General features: G+C 44.2%; 1 protein-coding gene across 22 annotated transcripts in view; it reads left to right on the forward strand.

The window, feature by feature from the left end:
* Dysf (dysferlin) overlaps positions 1-22,617 on the forward strand; it is a 220,703-nt gene that overhangs the window by 55,993 nt on the left and 142,093 nt on the right. For 12 of the 22 annotated variants that reach the window (XM_033764701.1, XM_010609623.3, XM_010609622.3 and 9 more), the window contains exons 5-14: positions 3,777-3,891; positions 5,057-5,149; positions 5,510-5,721; positions 8,752-8,880; positions 9,224-9,286; positions 9,832-9,882; positions 15,478-15,508; positions 15,851-15,966; positions 16,684-16,810; positions 18,791-18,894. In XM_033764701.1, coding sequence (XP_033620592.1) covers positions 3,777-3,891; positions 5,057-5,149; positions 5,510-5,721; positions 8,752-8,880; positions 9,224-9,286; positions 9,832-9,882; positions 15,478-15,508; positions 15,851-15,966; positions 16,684-16,810; positions 18,791-18,894 — 1,041 coding nt within the window. The remainder of the gene's footprint in view (positions 1-3,776; positions 3,892-5,056; positions 5,150-5,509; positions 5,722-8,751; positions 8,881-9,223; positions 9,287-9,831; positions 9,883-15,477; positions 15,509-15,850; positions 15,967-16,683; positions 16,811-18,790; positions 18,895-22,617) is intronic. The other 10 variants (XM_033764725.1, XM_010609624.3, XM_010609627.3 and 7 more) reach the window with 1 other exon arrangement.

Below are 22,617 nucleotides of genomic sequence, written 5' to 3' on the forward strand. Positions count from 1 at the left end.
CTCTCTCTCTCTCTCTCTTCTTTCTTCCTTTCTTTGTACTGGGGTTAAACTGAGGTCCTTGTGCTTCCAAGGCAGGCAGTGGCACCACTGAGCTAAATCCCCAGCCCTGTTTTCTTATCTTTCTAACATATTCTGTAATTTATGCATTCATTATTTATTGTCCATGTCTTCTGTTGAAGCATCAGTTCTCAGGGCAGGAACCTTCGTTTTATACATGGGAGTACTCCAGTAGCTTGAACAGTGTTTGGCTCCCGAATATGTGTATTTATAAAGGGAATGAGTAAGAAAATTCATGAAGGGGTGGGTCGAGCCAGACATGTCAGGCAGGGCCCCCATCCTCTGTCCTTCAAATGTAGGCCCAAGTTGGGCTGAGCCAGGAAAACCACCACCCAAGACTGGCCTTATGGGCAGTTACATAGTTAGAGGAGCCCTGGGCTAGGTTGAATTCTCCACCATTACCGTCTACCATCTTGAAATTCTTAGTAATTTTTGAATAAGAAGTTGCATATTTTTATTTTGCGCTGTGTGTGCAAATGATGGTCAGTCCTGACTCAGTCTACTTCTCGAGGGAGTAGGAGCAGGTAAGGGCTTTATTTGTCTTTCTGAGTGAGGTTCCCGTGGTTAAGGCAGAAACAGACTTCTCAGACTTTTTAAACCTTTATTTTGAAATAATTTGAGTTTTAGAGGAAAGTTGCCAAGAAAAATACAAAGAATATTCTGTCTTAAATCATTGGAGACTAAGTTGCCAACCTCCTAGCTCATCATTCTGAATATTCTGTGTATTTCTCCCTCTGATTAAGGACTTTCTTCTACGTAGCCACAGGGCAGCCTTCAAAATGAGGAAGAAAGCATTGATACAGCACTTCATCTAATCCACAGACCCCCATTCAAAGTTTATCAGTTTTTTCTTTTGGTCATTCTGGGGACTGAACACAGAGGGTTGAAGTAAACTTCTATCCCGTCTTCATTTTTTTAAAATTTTGAGGTAGGGTCTTTTTAAATTGTCCAGACTAGCCTTGAACTTGCAATCTTCCTGCCTCAGCCCCCTATGTAGTTGAGATTATGGGCATGTACCATCATGCCTGGCTAATAATATTTTTTTTGGATGATGTGATTCATAGCAAAAAGATCCAGTCAAAGATCATGAGTTGGGGCCTGGGATTTAGCTCAGTAGTTCCACTGCCTGCCTTGAAAGTGCAAGGTCCCAAGTTTGATCTCTGATATCAAAAACAAAAAAAGAGAGAGAGAGAGATCATGTGTTGCATTTAGTTGTTTTGTCTCTTTAGTGTTCTTCCATCTTAGATAATTCCTCAGTCTTTTCTTGATTGTTATAACCTTATAGTCTTGACATTTGGTGGGGAGATATGGGCCAGTTATGTCATAGAATGTTCCTCAGTTTGGGCTTGTTTGTCTGATGTTGCCTCGTGCACAGATTTAGGTTGTGCATCTTTGTGTGAACATAAATGAAGCTGGGTCACTCTCATTACACCTTAGCAGGTGGTTAGATTTGATTTGTTTCCTTACTGCACTATTACCCTTGGTTACATGGTAAAACTAGCATTTGCTGTATTTCCCACAAATCGTCCCTCTATCCCACTTTCTAATAAATAAGAATTTTGTGGAGAGGCACTTTGTGTCCAAGTATCCTGTTCCTCCTCCAACATTTACCCATATGATGGCTTTTTTGTTTTGCTTAAAAAATATTTTTTTTGCAGTCCTGAGGTTATTTTCTGTTGGTTGAATTTATTATTATTTAGATGGTTACTAAGTGGAGATATTTTAAATCAATTATTATATAAATTAATATTCTAAATCAAATATTCTAATAAGTTGGCATTCGACTGTAAGGGAAAGCTTTCTCCCCTCTTATTTCAATATGGATTCATGTATTTCTATTTTATTCAGTGGTTTAATATTGTTATCATTATTAATTTTCATGGTTAAATTGTCCAAGATTTGGCCTGTGAAAGCTTCTGAAAACGGACTTCTGTGTCTTTTTTTTTTTTGTACTGGGGATTGAACTCAGGTCCTTGCGCTTGCAAGGCAGGCGGCAGCACCACCGAGCTAAATCCCCGGCCCCTTCTGTGTCCTTTTGACACGTTTCTATCACTCACTGAACATTCCCTTGCTTTCTAGAACAAAAAGATGGTTCAGGTTCATTTTGGACCTTTCCTGCCTAACATTGAAATTAGTTGTTTCTGCAAAGAGCTCATTAGCCTTTTGATGAGGTGGAGGGAAGCCCCACTCCCAGGAGAGTTGTTAAAAACACAGATGGCCAGGCCCACCCCGGGCAACTAAAGCGCCCTTTGCAGGGCTTGGGTGTAGATCTGAATGGGATTCACGGAAATCTGTTCCTTTCCCGTCCAAGGGCTGCGGGAGCTGAGGTGCGGGAACTGGCTGCTCACTTGCTGACACCTGGTGGTAATTTAGGAAACTGCAGGGCCGGCTATGGCCGTGCTGAGCTTTTCCCATAGGTCCTGCCCTGCATTAGCATGGCTGTTCCTCCCCAGACCACAGCCTACAAGGTGCAAGCCTGCGTTGACACGTCGGGGGTCCTTCAGCCTTTTCAGCTTCGGGATAGGGCTTGCCCCAAGAGTCTCTGGATATCCCGAATGTTACTCAGGAGAGATGTTCTGTGTTCTGTGCTAGAGCCATGGAGTTATGCATTATTAAATATCTACAAAAGATTTACTCAAACCTGGGGCAATGCTTAGTTTCTAAGGAGAAGAAAACCATTTTTATACATTGGAGCTATGCATTATTTGTGGAAGCATTGTATCAGTATGTGAAGAGGTGGAAGTATTAGGGATAACTGTTTTCTTTTGAACTATGTTTCTTTAATGTTTTCATACTTTTAAAACTTTCTTTTCTTCTTTCTTTGCGGTACTGGGAATTGAACCCAGGATCTCGCTAAGTCGCTAAGTTGCCCAGACAGGACTTGAGTTGGTGATCCTCCTGCCTCAGTCTCCCAGAGTGCTGAGATTGTAGTGTGTGCCACCATGTCCAGCTTCCAAATTTTATTCAATAGAGTGTTTCTAGGATGAAGACCAAAGGTTGCCTTAGGGGCTTGCCAGGCTTGTGGCACCAGGAGAGGCTCTGCCAGGCCCTTGCAGGCCTGGGGCTATGAGGCTGGAGACTTGCTGAGATTCCTGTGAGCAGTGCAGGTCTCGGTGGGGGTTTGGGCAGGACTCCAGGCAGCTTTCCCCATCCCTGTGAATCACTGACTAGGCACTGACCCCTGGCTTAGGATGTGGAAGGACAGGGTCCCATGCTCCTCTGCCCTGGGACCCAGCAGGCTTCTGGGGGGAAGAGGCTCAGCAAGGTGAAGGGCCACCTGAGCCCCTCTCAGAGCTAGCTGGGGACTGAGCAGAGTGAGCAAAGCTGAGATGGTTAGGAAGGAAGAGGGCAGGGTCTTCGGCAAAGCAAAGAGGCTAAGAAGACCTGTTCTTGAGACTTTGAAAATCCAGGAGAGGCTGGGTTTCTGATTTCAATTTAATCCTCACTTGTCCCTGTAAGCAAGGTGCTATTGAGATTTTAACTTCTTTTTACAGATAAGGAAACTGAGGCTCACGGAGGTCTTAGCTCCTGAATGGTGGAAGCTGACCTCAGATGCTGTACTTCATCTGACTATGCACATGGGTCTCTGGGGTGGCTTTGACATAGCCTCCAGCCAGCGTGACCCTTGTCAGAACCATGTTCTCTGGGGAGGGAAGCAGAAAGCAGGGAGGATGCTGGGGGCCAGCACACTGACCTGCTGCCCATCCTGTGTCTTCCAGGGCTCGCTAGTCCTGCAGGTGTCCTACACGCCGCTTCCTGGAGCTGCGCCCACGTTCCCGCCTCCTGCTCCTCTGGAGCCCTCCCCGACACTGCCTGAACTGGACATCATGGCTGGTGAGGAGCCCATCCTCGGCATGGCTGGACACCCAGCAAGGATGGCAGTGGCCCCTGAGCTGGGGCTGGAGCTGCATGAAGCCTCCTCCTAGCATTTGCTGCCTTCTCAACCTGGGGCTGCCCTGGCGTGGAGAAGAGAGCATTTGGGTGGTAGTGGGGGTATCCTGTGAGGCACGTTCCCTCAGGTGCCAGCTCCCAGTCCCTGCACCCAGCTGGGTCCCCTGTATTGCACAGTTCCAAGGTGGGTGTGACAGGATCAGCTTTGTCCAAGGAGCTACCTTAGGTCCTGTGCACTCTCCAGAGCCCTGTGCTCCTCTGCTCTGGCACCCAGCAGGCTTTTAGTGGTGACATGTGACAAAAGAACTAGTTTTTCTTTGAAAGATCTCTGGGTTAAACAGAGGACACAAGTTCCAGTCTTGCCCTTGACACTAAGTAGCTGTGTGACTTGGGGCCTGTCAGCCCCCCTCTCTGGGCCTACAGATTATCATTTCACAAATGAGTGAGCAGGCTGAATTAGTCAAGTCCTGTGCCTGCTTTAGCTCTCTTCACTTCCTCTTCGGGGCCTGTCAGGCAAGGACTGGGGCCAGGGGATGGCTTGCCAGTGAAGGCCTGGCACCATCTCTGTGTGGCCTAGCTGAGGAGGATGGGCAATGGGCATTTGCCCATGGAGGAGATTCTAGAGTTTCTCCAGAAGGGGGCTAGAAGCAACACAACCTGAAAACCTCGAGCAACCTTATGTGTTCTATGCCAGTCTTGGCCCCACTTACTGGGGGCTCTGTGGAGAGGCAAAGAAGCCATCTTGTTAGGTCTCAGCCTTGTCTGAGGTTGGGGAGCCCAATCTGGACTGGGGTCGCCTGGAACACCTGGAACACCCCAGGTGTACTGGAGCTGGAGTAGGTTCTGGGGAAGAAAGTGGGGTGGCAGAGGGCCCCAAATGCTCTGGGACCACACTAAGAAGGGTGTGACAGAATTAGGTTCAGACCAATCAGGGCTACCTCCCAGTCCTGCAGAAAGGTGGGGAGGAGAGCCAGCTCCCCACAGACACAGCAGCTCTTTCTGGCTTTGCACCAGGCTGGAGACAGGGTTGAGGGTGCAGTAGGTGGGCTTCCCTCACCTTAGACCCCTCCGACCCCTCCCCTGGGGCTGTGCTCTGCCCACATGCCAGGTGGGGGACAGAGCCAGGCAGAGACTTGGTCCCTGCTCAGTGACAGCACCGTGGACATGAGATACTCTGCAAAGAAGTGGCTGGCCCCCACGGGTGAGGCACGGGCCAGGCTGCCCCATCCCAGACCCTACCACCTGTAACCATCTCACTGCCACCACTGTCTGCCCCCTGGAGTGGGACCAGGTGGCTTGGGGGCTCATCCTGCAGGGTCAGGGGGTGGCGAGGGCAGGGCCATTCTGTCTTCCTCCTGTTGACTAACTGGGCTGACTGGCTTCACATTTCAGCTGCTCTTCTTTCTGCCTCGTCTGCCATGGCTCATGATGGGGAAGAGAGGGGGTGGGGAGGTTGGGGTGCTGGGTCTTGGCACCCATGCTCCTCGGGTCCCCCCTCAGCTGGCTTGAGTCCCAAGGGGGTTAGAGGTACTCGATTCTCACTGGGGACCTGTCCTCACAGACACAGGAGGAGAAGAAGACACTGAGGACCAGGGGCTCACGGGAGACGAGGCAGAGCCCTTCCTGGATCCGAGTGGTGTGCCAGGCCCGGGGGCTCCCACCACCCCCAGGAAGCCACCTTCTCATCCTCCTCCCTACCACCCTGGGAGCAAAAGAAAGAGAAGCGCACCCCCACCCAGGAAGCTGCTGTCAGACAAGCCGCAGGACTTCCAGGTGACTGAGCCTGGCCTCTTCCTTTAGCCCATCAGCAGCTGCTAGTGCCAGGCACCTGGTCTGTCTGTCAAGCCTTAGGGAAAATGAGCCTGCATCCTACGGACAGTCCTGTGGGAAATCTGTCCTTTCTTTGGGTTCTGAGCAGCTTCTGAATGGGAACTTTGTGCCTTGGGGTCCCAGAAGATGCCTCTGCTCAATCCCAATATTCTGATCTTAGATAAAAGAAAGTCCCTGCAGAGGGCCAACGTATCTCTGTATCTCTTGTCTGTTGCTTCCCAGCACTCATCTTACTAGCTGTTTGCTGTGCGGTCTGTGTCCCAGGCATGTCACCAGGTCACCAGGGTACTCCTTAGTTATGCAGAATCTCTGGCCCCACCCAGCTCTGCTAGGGCAGGATCTGCATTGGAACAAGAGCCCTAAATCTAGGGAGCTCAGTTTAGCGTCTTGCTTCTCCACTATCTATACCCCTGCTTATAACAATGAATTTTTCTAAAGTGATGTAGAATTTAAATTCATTCAAATTTCACAGAGTGTAACTAATAATGTTAGCCTGTTGTCACATTTTTGTCCCAAATCTATCCCATTTGACTTGCCTTTTAATTTTGATCCTTTGGTTATTCTGTAGAAGTTTCCATTTTGATATAGTTGCACTTAGTGATACTGAATGCCTCAGAACTACCTTTAAAGTTAAAACCAGGAAACTTAAATCTCTATTTATTAAATGCAACAAAACATAAAATTATATTTTAGTTTTAAATCATGGTAAATTAAGCAAAAATCCCTGCTATAACCACTATGTTTATCTCAAGAGACAGATTTCCAGCTCCCACATTATTCCCAGGACATGTTTTTATTGCCTTTTTTCCTCTTTCAAAAAGCAATATATGTTTTTTTTTCAGCTTTAATTGAGTTTATTGGTACATTTTAGGGATACAGTACAGTTACATTCATTGTTGGGATCTTGTACCTCTACATGACAAGTCTTGATTCTCATTTTTTCCCCTTACCTCTGCCCTCCCTTCACCCCTTCCTCCCCTCCCCATCTACAAACACTTTATTTTCATCTTTTCATTCTCTCACATTTTTTTCTTTTCCCTTTACACTCTTCCCCTACCCATCCCACCTTCCCTACACCTTTAGCTCCTTTCTTCCCATTTCTCAATGTCAGTAATCTTATTATAATCTTATGCATTGTTGCAGATTATTCACACCAGAGATACTATTCGGTATTTACATATGTGTGACTTATTTATTTCACTTAGGAGTATATCTTCAATATGTATCCATTTTCCTATGAATGAATCTATTTTCTCATTCTTTATGGCTGAGTAATATTCCATTTTATAGAAAAACCACATCTTCTTTATCCAATTTCCAGCGGATGGGCAAATGGGCTGTTTCCAAGATTTAGCTATTACAAACTGTGCCGCTATAAACATGGGTGCACATACTTCTCTGTGATATGATTTTTTTAGTTCTCTTGTAAAGATACCCAGCAGAGGGATGGCTGGGTCAAATGGAACCTCCAGTCCAAGCTTATTGAGGCATCTACATATTGATATCCATAGAGGTTGTACCAGTCTGCACTCCCACCAACAATGGAGAAGGGTTCCTTTCTCCCCACAACCCCGCCAACATTTGTTATTGTGTGATTTCTTGATAGCAGCCATTCTTTGTGGGGTGAGGTGGAATCTCAGTGTTGTTTTCATCTGCATCTCTCGAATGACCAGTGATGTGGAACATTTTTTCAAATATTTTCTTGCAAGCAATATATGTTTATTGTGGAAAAAATTGGAAAATGCAACAAAATGAAGAGAAAAATCACCCATCCAGTGGGCATGGTGGTGCACAACTGTAATCCCAGCACTCTGGGAGACTGAGGCAGAAGGATTGTAAGTGTGAACCCTGCCTCAGCAACTTTGCAAGTTATTGAGGCCTTGACTCAAAATAAAAACAAACATAAAAAGTTATAGATATAGGTTAGCATGAAGCCCTTGGATCTAAACTATAGTACCATAAGGAAAAAAACTCATCCTGTTGTTATTAATTATATATTCTTCTCCAGCATGCTAGTTTTTTCTTTAAAATAATTTTTTTTTTGTTTTTTTGTTTTTTGAGACAAGGTCTCGCTGTGTAGTTCAGGCTGTCTTGAACTCACAGTGATCCTCCTGCCTCAGCCTTCTGAGTGCTGGGATTACAAGTGTGCACCACTGGTTTAAACATTTTTTTATTACTACATGTTTGTAGTACATAATGGTTACATTCATAGCATGCTATTTTTATAAGAAATTGGTCAAAAAATATAGTTGGTTAGAAAGTATAACCAGTAAACATCTTATTTTTCCATGAAAATTATTTCAGTGTTTTTAAATTCCCACTTTTAAATTATTTGACCAAGTGTTTAGAAGCACAGATGTTCTTCGAATTTTCATTTACTTCAAAGTTAAAAAAAAAGTTCAGTGGTGAAAACTCTTACTTTAGGTCTCAGAATGTAAGAAAGCATTGCATCTAATAATAAAAAGAATAGGGGGTGAGGATCAGGGTGAGCCTTTGCCTGGCCTAGCACGTGTAAGGACCTGGATTTGAGCTCCAGCTCTGGAAGAAAAAAAAAAAAGTACTCCTTATGGGATCACTTTGCTGTGTAAGTCTGATCTCAGAGGCAATTGTCAGCAAAGATTGTTCAGGCCACAGTGAAATGTCAGTTTTGTTGAGCCTTGGACGGGGCTTGTGCTGAATGAAGTGCACAGAATTGTGGGTGCTGGATCCGCCCACTCCTGGTTTAGTGCAGGTGGCTTACTCCAGCAGCCTCACAGCTCTTCTGTGGAACTGTGGGATTTTACAGCTGCAAGGGACCAGGAAAGAAAATATGTTCTTATAGTAATACCTTTTTAGTTGTCTTCCAAAAAGCCAGCAGGGAGATGGCCCCTGAGATTTCTGACTCCTGGGGTGGATGGGGGGTGGTTCCTCCTTCCTGCCTGCCTAACCCTTTTCCATTCTTCCTGTTATGCCTACTCCCATCTTGGATTTCAGATCAGAGTCCAGGTGATCGAGGGGCGCCAGCTGCCAGGGGTGAACATCAAACCTGTGGTCAAGGTCACAGCCGCTGGGCAGACCAAGCGGACTCGGATCCACAAGGGAAACAGCCCTCTCTTCAATGAGGTGGGAGACACTGGGCGTTAGGGCCACAACCTAGGAAGGCCTTCCCAACCAGGGACCTGCTCGTTCATTTGAGTGTTTGCATTTGGAGCTGACTTTGGCTTGGGACACTTGCCAGGCTCCTGGTGCCTGGCTATGCCTGGGATGACAACCTCTGTGCCTTGGGTGGAGCACCGAGGGCATGCCAGGTCCCCTGGAGCTTGCACTGAGCTGATCTCACTCCTCTTTTCTGTGTGAACTCGACCTTGGGCCTGATGGACTGTGGGTGGTGATCACCCTGCTGCGTGGCCTAATCACTGAAGGATCACAGGCACTGATTTGTTTCCCTTTCTCTTTGGACCAACAGACTCTTTTCTTCAACTTATTTGACTCTCCCTCCGAGCTGTTTGATGAGCCCATCTTTATCACGGTATGTCTCAGCAGCCAACAGTTCTCCATGGGCTATATGTACACACAGGCGTGTGAGTGTGTGCGCGTGTGTATATATGTGTGTGAGATGTCCAGTTCTGCTAGTTATAGACGTACCACAGCTCCTCAGTTGGAAGGTGGCAGCCACCCAGCTCCTCAGTGTCCCCAGGTACCTCAGGACTGGGTCCTTAAGCTCCTTCATGTAATGTCTGTTTTGGGGCAAGGTTTTCTGACTCTGAGCCTTAGCTTTCTCCTATCACTGTCCAGAGGAGGATGTGGTCTAAGTGGTGAAAAGTGTGGGTGCTAGGTGGTCCGGACTTCATTCCTGCCTCTACCGTTTATGAATGTGTGATTCTCCACACATCCTGTAATCTCTCTGTGCCTCTGTTCCTTCATCTGAGTATGAAACATTGTTTAGAACAATTTCTGGAACAGAGTAAGTATCTGTTGTTGGCTGGTCTATTTGAGACGGAAGAGCTGTTGGGTTGGACCCTGCTGGGTGTGTTTTACTAGTAAATGTGTGTTTTCAATGATCTTATTCTCCAGGTGGTGGACTCCCGTTCCCTCAGGACAGATGCCCTCATCGGGGAGTTCCGGGTAATTACTCAGTTTCTCTGAATGAAAGCAGTCAGTTCACACTTCCTGTGTTCCTGGAGGCTCTGTGGACAGTTCAGAGGGGCTGGCATTCCAGAGATCATGTCTACCTTGATCTGTGCTGGGAAAACGCCTACCCCTAAAAACCCTTTGGAAAACCTCCCAACTCAGAGACTCTCTTGATAAAGGTAGAGAGAAGTAAAACACTTTTATTAGTGAATAAGCATTAGCCAGAATGTGCTGTGCACCACAGGCAGTCTGCTCAGAGATTGCAAAGGAAGAAAGAAACTTCACACTTTCATGTAGCCCATGGATTTTTCCATTACATACATGTTTTTGAGATAAACAATAACCGGTACTCGAGTAAGAGGACCAGGTAGCTCCATTGGTCACATAGAGTGCATGCTCCACTCTCCTCTAGCTCGTTTATTTACCCAGAGGGAAAAACAACAGTCAAACTTCTGCTTCTGTGACAAGAGGTAGTTTTACAGCATGGAGCGTGGGCACATGGAAGTTGGGCTCCTGGCTTCCCCTGGCAGTAAGGGACTGTTTACATTTGCAATTCAGATGGCCCTCCGGTCACATAGTCGACAGAAGGCTTACTTTAAAAAAAGTTATATTTTAAAGATACAGAGAAAGTACTGAAAAGTTTTCTAAAATAAATGGGAAACAGCAGAGAGCAGAATGAAATCTGCCTCTCTTTCCAGCCGAGGGAATTCAGCCCCTTCTTTTCAATATCTTTTCGTCCCTACCTCTGGGGAGGCAGCCCTCTGCTAGTCCTGGCCATCTGGGGCCGGCACCACTGGCACTCTGCCCTGACCTCAAGGTCACTGTGGGTCAGGGGTGGCATTCAGATGTGGACTCCTGGGGCGGGAGCCCCCTGCTCCAATCTGCTTATTTGTCCCAGGTGGCCTAGAAGTTGACAGTCAATTCTTAGAATAGTCTAGGACTGCCTAGACAATTGAGCTCATAGGATGCATTCAACAAACTACACAAAGTACTGTAAAGGAGCTCAGATGGCACTGTAATGACATTTAATGCAATTCATATTGATGCTCTCATTTTAGACCCTTCAAGAATTTATCAAAAGGAAAGGAAGTGTGCAGGCTTGTTTGAAGCTGCCCTTGCTATCCAAATGAATTACGTTCCCTTCTCTGGGAAATAGTGCAAAGATAAAAATCTAAGTCCAGTTTCTCGAAAGAAATGGCTTTCAGCTTGAGTCATTGTGTAACAAATGAAATCTTTTATGTTTCAAGTTTCTAATGTTTATATACTTGTCCTGAGAACATAAAAATTAAGCTAAATTTATTTTTTCTCATAGAATTACAAATGACTCAAATTTATCCTTCTTTATGTCGGAGTAGTACTCCATCATGTGTCTGTACTCCACGTTCCTTATTCATCCATCTTATTCATCCATGGACATGCAGGCCACTTCCAAGACTTAGTCACGATGCATTGTGCTGTTATAAGCATGGGTATGTGTGTATCCCTGTAATATGATGTCTTTAGTTCTTTCAGGAAGATACCTAGAAGGGGAATTTCTGTTTTTAGCTTTTTGAGGAATCTCCATACTGATTTCTATAGTGTAGTTTACAGTCTCATCAAAATGTAAAATGACTTCTTTTTCCCCCGAAGCCTTGGCACTACTTGTTATTATTTGATTTCTTGATAATAATCCCCTTTTCTGGAGTAAGATGGAATCTCGGTGTTGTTTTAATTTGCATTTTGTCATGGCCAATGATGTTGAACATTTTTTCATGTATTTGCTCTTTGTACATCTTCTGAGAAGCATTTCTTCATTTCAGTTGCTTTTTATTTATTTATTTATTTTGGTGGAACTAGGGATTGAACTCAGGACCTTGAGCTTGCAAGGCAGGTGTAGTGCACTGAGCTATATCCTTGGCCCTCAGTTGCCCATTTTTTGATTGAGTCTTTTATTTTGGGGGGCTCCAGTATTTTATTTTTCATTAAGTTTTTAGGTATACAGTACAGTTACATTCATCATTGGGATCTTGTACCTTTACATGAAGTATCTTGGTTCTTATTTTTTCCCCTTGTCCCTGCCCTCCCATCACCCCCTCCTCCCTTTCTTATTTACAAAGACTTTGTTTCCACTTTTTGTTTTCTCATATTTTTTCTTTTCTCTTCTTTTCTTTCCCCTACCTTTCCCACTTCCCCTACTCCTTTAGCCCTTTTCTTCCTATTTCACATTCTCATTTATACAATTTGAACCTTATTTACACTTTTGGTTTTTCACACCAGAGAAACTATTTGGTATTTACACACGTGTGTCCTGTTTATTTCATTTAAGAGTATGGTCTCAATGTGCAACCATTTAGCTATAAATGTCTCTAGTTTCTCATTCTTTATGGCTAAGTAGTACTCCATTTTATAGAAAAACCACATCTTCTTTATCCAGTCTCCAGTTGATGGGCAACTGGGCTGTTTCCAAGTTTTAGCTATTACAAACTATGCTGCTGTAAACACAGGTGCATATATATCGCTGTGGTATGATTCTTTTAATTCTTTTGGGAAGATACCTAGCAGAGGGATAGCTGGGTCAAATGGAACCTCTAGTCCCAGCTCTTTGAGGTATCTCCATATTGATTTCCATAGTGGTTGCACTAGTCTGGACTGCCACCAACAATGGAGAAGGGTTCCTTTCTCCCCACAGCCCTGCCAACATTTGTTATTGGCTGATTTCTTAATAGCAGCCATTCTTTCTGAGGTGAGGTGGAATCTCAGCGCTGTTTTCATCTGCATCTCTCTCTCTCTCTCTCTCTCTTTTTTTTTGGTACCGGGGATCTAACTCGGGTCCTTGCGCTTGCGAGGCAGGCCACCAAACCGCTGAGCTAAATCCCCGGCTATCTGCATCTCTTGAATGACCAGTGATGTTGAATATTTTTTTGTATATTTATTTGATGCTTTTTTGTTTGTCTGAGAAATATCTCTTCATTTCAGATGCCCATTTTTTTCATTTTCTTGTGTGTGTTTTTTCCATTTTTGAATCAGGTCTTTATATTGTGGGGGTCTGGTTTTTTTTGAGTTCTTTATATTCTAGATAGTAGGCCTTTGTCTGCTATCTAACAGCTGGTAAATTTTTTTCCTCACATTTTAGGTTGTCTCTTAGCTCTGTTGGTAGTTTCTCTTGCAGTGCAGAAACTTTTTAATAAGATGGGATCCCAGTTGTTGATTCTTTTGCTAGTTCCCGTGCTACTGAGGATTTGTTCATGAAATCTTTTCTTAAGCCAGTGTCTTTGAGAGTTCTACCTAACTTATCTTCCAGAAAGTTTAGTGTTTCTGTTTTAATATTTAGATCTTTAATCCACTTCGATTTTAGTTTAGTGCATTGTGAAAGACAGGGGTCTAGTTTTAATCTTTGGCAGGTTGAAATCCAGTTTTTCCAAAACCATTTATTAAAAAGTCTATCTTTCCTCCAGTGGGGATGGTTAGCTCCTTTGTCAAAGATGAAGTAGCTGAGCACATCTGGAATGGTTTCTGTATCTTCCAATCTGTTCCACTGATCCTTGGGTCTCTTTCTTTGCCAGTATCTTGTTTTTATTTTATTTTATTTTTTTGTACCGGGGAATCAAACTTAGTACCTTGTGCTTACGAGGCAGGTGGTGGAACCACTGAGCTAAATTCCCAGCCCCAGTACCTTGGTTTTAATCATAGTGGCTTTGTAGTATAGTTTCAAATTGGGGATTGTAATACCCGCTGTTATGTCTCTGTTGCCTAGAATTGCTTTTACTATTCTAGGTCTCTCCTGGTTCCAAATGCATTTTTGGATGGTTTCTCTAGTTCTGAGAAATATACTATTGGGATTTCAATCAGGATTGCATTAAATCTGTTTAGCAATTTTGAAAGTATGACCATTTTCACTATGTTGGTTCTTCTTACCCAAGAGCAAGGGATGTCTTCTCATTTTCTTATATCCTCTGATCTCTTTTTTAAGAGTGCTGTAGTTTTCAGTGTAGAGGTCTTTTGCTTCCTTTGTTAGGTTGATTCCTAGATATTTCATTCGTTTGGTTGCTCTTGTGAAAGAAATTCTTTCCCTATTTTCTCTCTCAGTCTTTTATTTGTTTTTTTGTTTGTTTGTCTGTTTGTTTGTTTTTGTTTGTTTTTTGAGACAGGGTCTCACTATGTAGTTGAGACTGACCTGGAACTCACTATGTAGCCCAGGCTGGTCTCAAACTCACAGCGATCCTCCCACCTCAGCCTCCTGAGTGCTGGGATTTCAGTGTTTTATTTGTGTACAAGAAGCCTATTGATTTTTGGGTGTTGACCTTGTATCCAGCTACTCTACTGAATCTGTCAATTAAGTCTAGAAGTCTTTTGGCAGAATTTTTTGGGTCTACTATGTGGAGTGTCAGCAAATAATGACAGTTTAACTTCTTCCTTTCCTATCTTTATTCTATTTATTTATTTCTTTTGTATAATTGCTGTGGCTAATGTTTCTAGAACTATATTGAACAGGAGTGGTGATAGTGGGCATCCGTGTTTTGTTCCTGATTTTAGCATGGAGGTTTTCAGTTTTTGATCATTTAATATGATGTTGGCTGTTGGTTTTTTGTAAATGGGCTCTAGTATTTTCAAGTTCTTTATGTATTCTAGATATCAGTCCCCCATCCAAAGAGTAGCTGGCAATTTTTTTTCACATCCTGTAATTTGTCTCTTCACTTGGTTGTTTGCTTTGCAGGGCAGAAGCTTTTGAATTCGATATAATTTCATTTGTTGGTTCTTGATGTTATTTCTTGTGCAATTGGGATTCTGTTTGAAGTCTTTACCTAAGCCTATATCTTCATGAGTTTTACTTATTTTATCTTCTAGCAGATGCATTTTGGGAACCATAATGTCAAGTGAAATAAATCAGACAAACGAGCGCAAATGTCACGTGGTTTCTCTTATACGAGAAACCTAAAGTATAAATAATTTAAGGAGCAAAATAAAGGATGGATAGTAGGAAACAGGGAGTTAGATTTTTTTTGCAAATGGGCATGGGATATAGAGAGTGGGGGGAGGGGGGAATGAGGGAAGGGTGAGGAGAAATAAAAATGTTGTATACATGTAACAACTCCCCGTGATAAATATAATCAATATATAAAGCAAGCATACTAAGAAACATTAAAATAATAGGCACAATATAAAAATAATTATAAAAGTAATTTAAAAAGTAGGCTTTATGTTTTAGGGCAGTTTTAGGTTCATAGACAAATAGAGTGGGGGTTAAAGAGAAGTACAGTTTACTCCCTGGCCCCTCTACTATCCCATAGCGTCCTGATGACCTACTTTTTTTAATAGAAAACTATAAAAAAGAGGAAAGAAAAAAAGCATTCCAATCTGCCACCCAAAGGTACCTTAGTTACATTTTTTGTTGTATTTTGTTCTCTCTTCTTTTCTGTGCATAAAGATACTTTTCCAAACTGTACCAAAATGTACTCTGCTTTCTTCCCATGTAGCATCAAATGATGAAGGGTTCCCTGTCCTCAGATGGTGTTAATAAATGAGACATTTAGTGGACTCAGGTAGTTCACCATGCTTTATTTAGGACTTCAGTGGCAAGAATTTGATTTGCATTTTCCTGTCTGATTTCAGATGGATGTGGGCACCATTTACAGAGAGCCCCGTGAGTTCGCACCCCTTTGTCATATTTTCTCATTTTGGTTCTTGAGGCTGCCTTGGGGACATTCGGTTGGGCCTTCATCTTCCTCTCTGGGGTTAGAATTTAGAGGTGGGATTTGTTGCTGGAGGAGGAGGCAGGAGTTCACCCTCGGGAAGATCAAAACCTCACCTGTGTCTCAGGACCTTTGATCTTTGGTTATGAGCCCTCGGTTTCAGTACCCCACTAGTTCTAGGGTTTGAATCTCGCCTCCTTCTTCCAGTGGCTGTGGTCCATCCTGGCTTCCTGGATGTGGCTGCAGACTTGGGTTTTCCCATCCTGGGATTGCCACTGGACACTTGTTTTTAGGGCATGCTTATCTCAGGAAGTGGCTACTGCTCTCCAACCCTGATGATTTCTCTGCTGGGGCCAGAGGCTACCTGAAAGCCAGCCTGTGCGTACTGGGACCTGGAGATGAAGCTCCCGTGAGTATCTTTACCTGGGTCATTGCCGTAGCATTTCACATAGTACCTGCTGGTGGAGGCACCAAACAAAACCCCAATTTTATTTTTTTCTGATTTAGAAGACTAGTTGGTAATTATGACAAGTGTAGAACATCTAGGAAACAAAAATCGTTTGTAATTCTACCACTTGGAGAAATCAATTTTTTAAAAAAATTAATTTTACTGGTACATTTTAGGTATATAACATAATGCCATTCATCACTGGAAATTTACACCTTTACATAATCTATCTTAGTTCTTATTTTTCCTCCTTCCCCTGCCCTCCCTTCAACCTGGAGAAATCCATTATTAAAATCTTATCCTTCGATCCCCGGTACCAAAAAAATAAATCTTAGCCCATAACCTTTTCAAAGAATAGGCGAGTGCATTTTTGTTTTTTCAAAAGTGAGATCATTCTTGATATATTTATATTACAACCTGGAGTTTATTGCCTAAAAATATATCTTTATTATCTTCACTTGTCAGTAAGTAAGCTACAAGTTGGAGGTGATAAGAATGAGAGAAGTGTTCAGGGTTAGGAACTGTCAGCAACTCGTATGTTTGAGAAGAGACGGGCTGAACTTGTGGGAGAGAGATATGATGTAGCATGTAGCATGTGGAGGGTGGAGCTCTTAGAAAAGGAAGGTAAAACATGCAGAGCAATAGCACATGAAGGAATCTTATTTGTCTGCTTTGTAGCTGGACAGAAAGGACCCCTCTGAAGACAGGGAGGACATTGAAGGCAACCTGCTCAGGCCAACAGGTGTGGCCCTTCGAGGAGCCCACTTCTGCCTGAAGGTCTTCAGGGCTGAGGACTTGCCTCAGAGTGAGTGGGGTGCCCCTTTGGTTGGATGGCCTGCCAGAGACCGTTGGGAGGAGGGTAGCCTGGTGGGGCTGTGGTGGACTCCATGGTGAGGTCAGCTTTCTGGGAGAGGAAAAGGCTTCACAGTCTCCAGGGGCTGCCCCTCTGTTCTCTCCCTGTCTACCCCTGGCCTGGCTTTCTCTTTGAGGATTTACTAGAGATAAGGGCTGGCCACTTCTCCCTTCACTATGTTGCCTGGCTGATGCCTCACATCCTTTTAAAATTCCCGTCCTTGTGCTGAGGATTGAACTCTGGGCTTCCCTGAGCAAAAGTCAGAGTTTAATGTAAAGTAATACATGCTGGTGGAGTTAGAAAGACCCTTGAGTCTTGAGAATGATGGCAGCCCCTGAGATCTATCCCAGTGGTCTGGTTCCTCAGCCACTGTATGAACCCATTTTCTTGGTTTTCACTGAGGAGGCTGCACCATCTGGACACTGCCCTACTCTCGAGGTGGAGCTTGTGATTTTTCCTCCCGTGAGGAAGCCTGGGTCAGCAGATTCTGGGTAGAGAGCAGTTGCTCTGATGGAAGGTTTGCACAGAGGACCTGGGACCATTGTTTTCCAGATAAAGAATGCTGATCCACTGGGTAGCCCACCATCCCCCTTGACCTGGGTCTGTCCTGGTGTCAGAAAGTCCCATGCTCTAGGAGACTCTTATGTCCCCAACAAATTGGGTCACCTGACTTGTGGCCATCTCCTCATCCTCCTAGGAAGGCCAGTGTGGTTATTGAGTGGGTTCTCACCACTACAGGCCTGGTATTGGCCTCATCCTGTGCGTTTAGGATAGGTTGCTAGGAGAGTCATACTGAATATTCTACAGCCGTGAGTGTCAGCAGGGCTGGCATTGGAAGAGGGCTCACCCATTCCTAGTGTTTAAAGGCTCCTCAGGTGCCCCGCTGCAAGCCGCTATTTTAGAGCATACATTAGCATAATCAAACCAGTCACTATTCCCAGCTGTCAGTGAAAACATTTGCAACTTGGATCCCTGTTTGTAAGTTTTTCATAAAGCAGTTTGGGGGTTTGTGCTTTGATAATGACATCAATATACAAATGAAATAGATTCCTTTTGTACAAGTTTACTTGGACCAAAATCACAGGGGAAACCCTTTAAATAACTAATGGGAATTAAGCGATATTAGAAAACATATTTAAAAGCATTCACATTCATTGGTTGTAGCTACGTAGATGTGAAGCTGGTGAGTTTCTGTAGGGGTGCGGGGAGATATAAATGTTCGCTTTTTTAAGGTGAAGAAGGTTTGTGTTGAGTTCTCTACAATGTTGTTTAAATAAAGACAACATAAATGTTAGATAAATACAACATAAATATTTGTTAATTGTTACCTACTGCATTCATATAGACATTGGCTGGCATAAAATTTTTAACTGGCTCCTTCTCTCATTCATTCACATACACATAAACATTTATAAATATAAATATATATATATGTATACATACACATACTCAATATATGTGTGTGTGTGTGTAATCTGGCTAAATATTTGGATTAAAGACGCAAATTAAAAACTTTTTTAATGGACAGAGTTGACTTCTTGGTTAAATGCAGTGAAATCATTGTGCTAATGGATATAAAAGAAAATGTCCTCCAGGCACCAGTAATTGGGTTATTATTCCAAAATCATCCGGGGCTCGACTGCATAGCTTACTGCCCTCAGCGATGTAGACTTCTCATTAGTCGAGTAAGCAGTCAGTTGCTTGGCAGACCTGCTCGGAAGCCTCTTGGAACCAAGGGAACAGAACTGGGCTGCCTGGGGCTGGGTGAGGACACATCCCAGTGTGCTCAGGAGTGCTCCTCTGAGAGTCCTCCCTCCCAGGAGCACCTGGCCTGAGTCCTGAGGCAGAGACACGACCGCAGGGCTGCCTGGTGACGGAATTTTGGGGCTGGTGGGCACATCAGGTGGATTGTGACTCCTGTGTCCTCCCCAGTGGATGATGCTGTGATGGACAACGTGAAGCAGATCTTTGGCTTCGACAGTAACAAGAAGAACCTGGTGGACCCCTTCATGGAGGTCAGCTTTGCCGGGAAGATGGTAAGAAGCAAAGGAGCAGGAGGGATCCTGTGGGAGTGTGACGATTGGGTGCCCTTGCACAGGTTCGGGGTGTACAGGACAGTGAGGTACCTGGCTCAGCATGTGAACCTGGCGGGGATGATGCTGGGACTCAAGAAGTGATGCAAACCTAGGTGGGCTCTCTGGGGCTGCTATGCACACGAACATTGACAGGTCTGCCTAGGTGTCTGTATAGAGAAACAGGTGTGGATGGACTCAGAAGACAGGTGGACAGTAGATGCATAGAGGAATATTTACAGGAAAAGTAAGCAAAAGGCTGGAAACCAGAGGCAGAGGCATAGAGATAGGAAAACTCTTTTTAAAAATGTGTGACAAAAATCTAATGATTATTTTTAAACAGTGGTGGCAGCAGTTAGACAGAGACCATTCTGGTGGGTGTTCTAGGGATCACCAATGTGCCACCTCTTCCTTTCAGCCCAGATATGGGGCTGTCATTCCTGTCCTTGTTGACTTCTGTCCCAGCAGCTTTCTCCTTATGGACTGATGCCTCCCAGCCTCTGGGTGCCCACTTCTTTGAAGTCTCTCCCAGACTTCAGCCATCACCTCTCTGCAGGGGACTCTCACAGCTCTCTTTAGCTCTAAACAGCTCTGCCTGATGTCCTTGTGAGCATTTGGCGGATGTGTGAATCAGCTTTTCTATTGCTAGGACATAATACCTGACATCCACAACTTACAGGAGAGGAAGTTTTTGTTCATAGTTTTAGAGGGTTCAGTCCATGATTGGCTGGCACCATGGCAGGGATGTCATAAAACTGCTTAGTTCAGGGAGTTCAGGAAGCAAAGCAAGGAGCAGTGCTGGAAAGGAAGGGCCAGGGGTCATGTATGGTACACAGTCCTCCCTCCACTGGACTAACCAGACACACCAAAAAATGCACCCCACTAATCGGGCATTTTAAATCCAGTCAAGTTGACCATCCTGACAATCCAGGATTAAAGGTCACAGAGGAGTCATTTTCTCTGGCCTCAATGGCCCCATTTCTAGGAACCTCCATCTTAACTCAGTTCCACCACAATGGCAGGAACACTAAAGCCTGTTTTGATTCCTCTGTTTTTCTCTTACCACACCAAACATGCATATCACCTCTAGCTCTTGACTTCAAACATGCCCCCAGAACCACAGTGTCCCTAGAACCACTGCCATCTCTTCCCAGGACTACATGGCAGTCCCCTCCCCACTGCTGTTTTTCTCACTTCATGATGTTGATTTTTTGGAGCACCTTGGCCATTTGTCCAAGTTCTGGATTTCTCTGATTGGTTCCATCTGGTGTTGTTCAATTTGCTTCTCTGGCTCTTGTATTTTTGGTAAATTGGAAGTTAGGTCTACAGATTCAGTTAGGTTCAGATGAAGTATTTTGTCCTGAAGTCATTGTAGACCATCACATTGCATAATAGGAAGCAATAGTGTCAGGTGTCCTAGTGTCAGTGATGACCCCCTGACCCCTGGGTTACAATGGTGGCTCCAGGTCTCCCGCTTGTAAAAGTAGAAGATTCTCCTTGTAATTGGCACATCCTGGTTCTGGGCATGGAAGAGCATGTTCTACTTCTTAGCAACTTCTAACCAAAAGCTGTAAAGACCCATTAACCTCTTTGCTTCAATAAATCATTTACTTGTGGTTGCATAGTGGTGATTTTTCTCATTATCATCTCATCTCTCTTTGTTAGCTTGCATTTTTATGTAAAGAAAAAGTTTGTTTCTTCCACCCCTTTGAATATTACATGGACCTTTATTAATTCAATGTGTTAAAATCAGTCATTGTTGCCTCTGATATATGCATTACCCTAAAGCTGCAATCTGGAGCCCCTCCTAACTGGCTCTCTGTGAAAATGTCTGTGGGCAAGATAAACCACATAGCAAGGTCACTCCCACTGAAGTGCAAATGCTCCTTGCATATTCTTATGCTGGAGCAGGTTTGGTTTGGGCTTGGTTTGATACCCTGTGCCTGGTTTCAGGAGGGGCTGGGACAGGACTGTGAAGGTAGGAAAGGAGCATGAAGCTGTGGCTGGACAGTGTGTGCTCTAAGGACTAAGATCAGTTTTCCCACTTCACAGATGGGGAAGGTCATTCTTGTGTCCCCAGCATAGTAGGGTGCTTTCACGGTGACCAGGCCCAAGACTGACTTGCCTTCAAATTCCCTGCTTTCTTGGAGCTGAGTGTTGGAGGTCTACTGTCTCTGGGTCCTTGGGTTCTGAGATGCCCTTGCTTGTCCCCGGGGATCTTTCTAGCAGGGTGCAGCTGTCTAGGGGAGGTGATGCAGGTCCTGGCAGACACAAGAGACTAGATGAAGCTCATGGGCAGCTGAGTTTAAGCAAGAAATGATGTTCCTATGGTCCCTCTCAAAGGGCGTGGCAGGAGTTGACGAATGAGCTGATGGGTAGGACAGTTGACACTTCCCTTTTGACAGCTTCGATCTGCTCAGTCTCTTCTATGGTTTTTGGACCTTTGTGACCTCTTCTCTCTGCCATGAGTCATCTCCTGTGGCCTCCCACCCCTCTATTGCCCTTCCTTGTCTCATGCTGCTTGTGTGTCACTTTTCACACCCTAATTTGAAATCTCCGTGGGCTCATCCGTCCCCGTCTAGCTGTCTGTGCATTTCCTCTTATGGACACTTGGTGGCACTATTACACAAGATGTGAACCACATCAGGTTTGGCCAAGTTATTCTGGAGAAAGGAAGGGGTGTGTGGGGGTGTGTGTGTGTGTGTGTGTGTGTGTGTGTGTGTGAGCATCAGCTTCATGTACGGGTAACAGAGTGAAGCTACATGCAGAGGAGGAGGTTTTAAAGCTTTTTTTCAGAATGTAAGGTTAAGATCCATTAATTGTTAAAAAATTGAAGAAATCAGAGAAAAGGACAAACCCTACATATATCTGTAGCCTTCACTACTGCTGTTGAATTAGATTTGTGTATCTTTCTTTCTAGTTTTCTCTCTTTAGCCTTGCCGCTCCCTCTATCCCCACCTGCCAGCTGGATATAGGTTATCTGGTGGAACGAAATGACTCTGCCTGATTGCTTTAGGTCTCATATTTGTAAATGTGTCATATTCTTGGTTTATTTAGTGGCACTTACTTTTGCATTTTTGTAACTTTTGCTGGTGATTTCACTGTTTCAAATGCCCCCACCCCCAGCACAGTGCTGCAGTGTAGCCTGATGTCCCTAGTGCAAGAAGTGTGCAAGAAGTGCAAGAAGGCTGTGCTGTGCTTTACAGAGAAAATAGGTGTTAGGTGGATCTCGTCGGGTGGCTCCCATTACGCTGGGGCTGTGAGTTCAATCTTACTGAGTCAGCAGTGAGTATTCAGCAAGGTGTCCTTGAACAGAAACGCACATGGAGCAAGGCTATGCACAGCTCAATTGACAGAAAAGGTGACAGAGGCTGACAGGAACGTAACCCTTCCTTTCCTTTAGAGGTAGTAATTCAGTATGCACTTGTTCAGTATTCATGCTGGTTTCATAGACTCACGAGTAATGAGAACCAATTGTGTATATGCAGCATGGTAAACTGCCTTTGACATTTAGTATTTTCTCAGGTTATTTTAAATATTCTTTGTAAAATTTGATGTCTGTATAATATTCCATTATACGAATACATATTCCATAACATTTCACTTATTATATATATATCATATCTATGTATAATTCCCACTTTCCTCTTTTATAAACAAATTTGTGACAAGCAGCATATAGATATT

Source organism: Fukomys damarensis, unplaced genomic scaffold (assembly GCF_012274545.1).
Source record: "Fukomys damarensis isolate Sample0158 unplaced genomic scaffold, DMR_v1.0_HiC HiC_scaffold_2, whole genome shotgun sequence".
Lineage (NCBI taxonomy): Eukaryota > Metazoa > Chordata > Mammalia > Rodentia > Bathyergidae > Fukomys > Fukomys damarensis.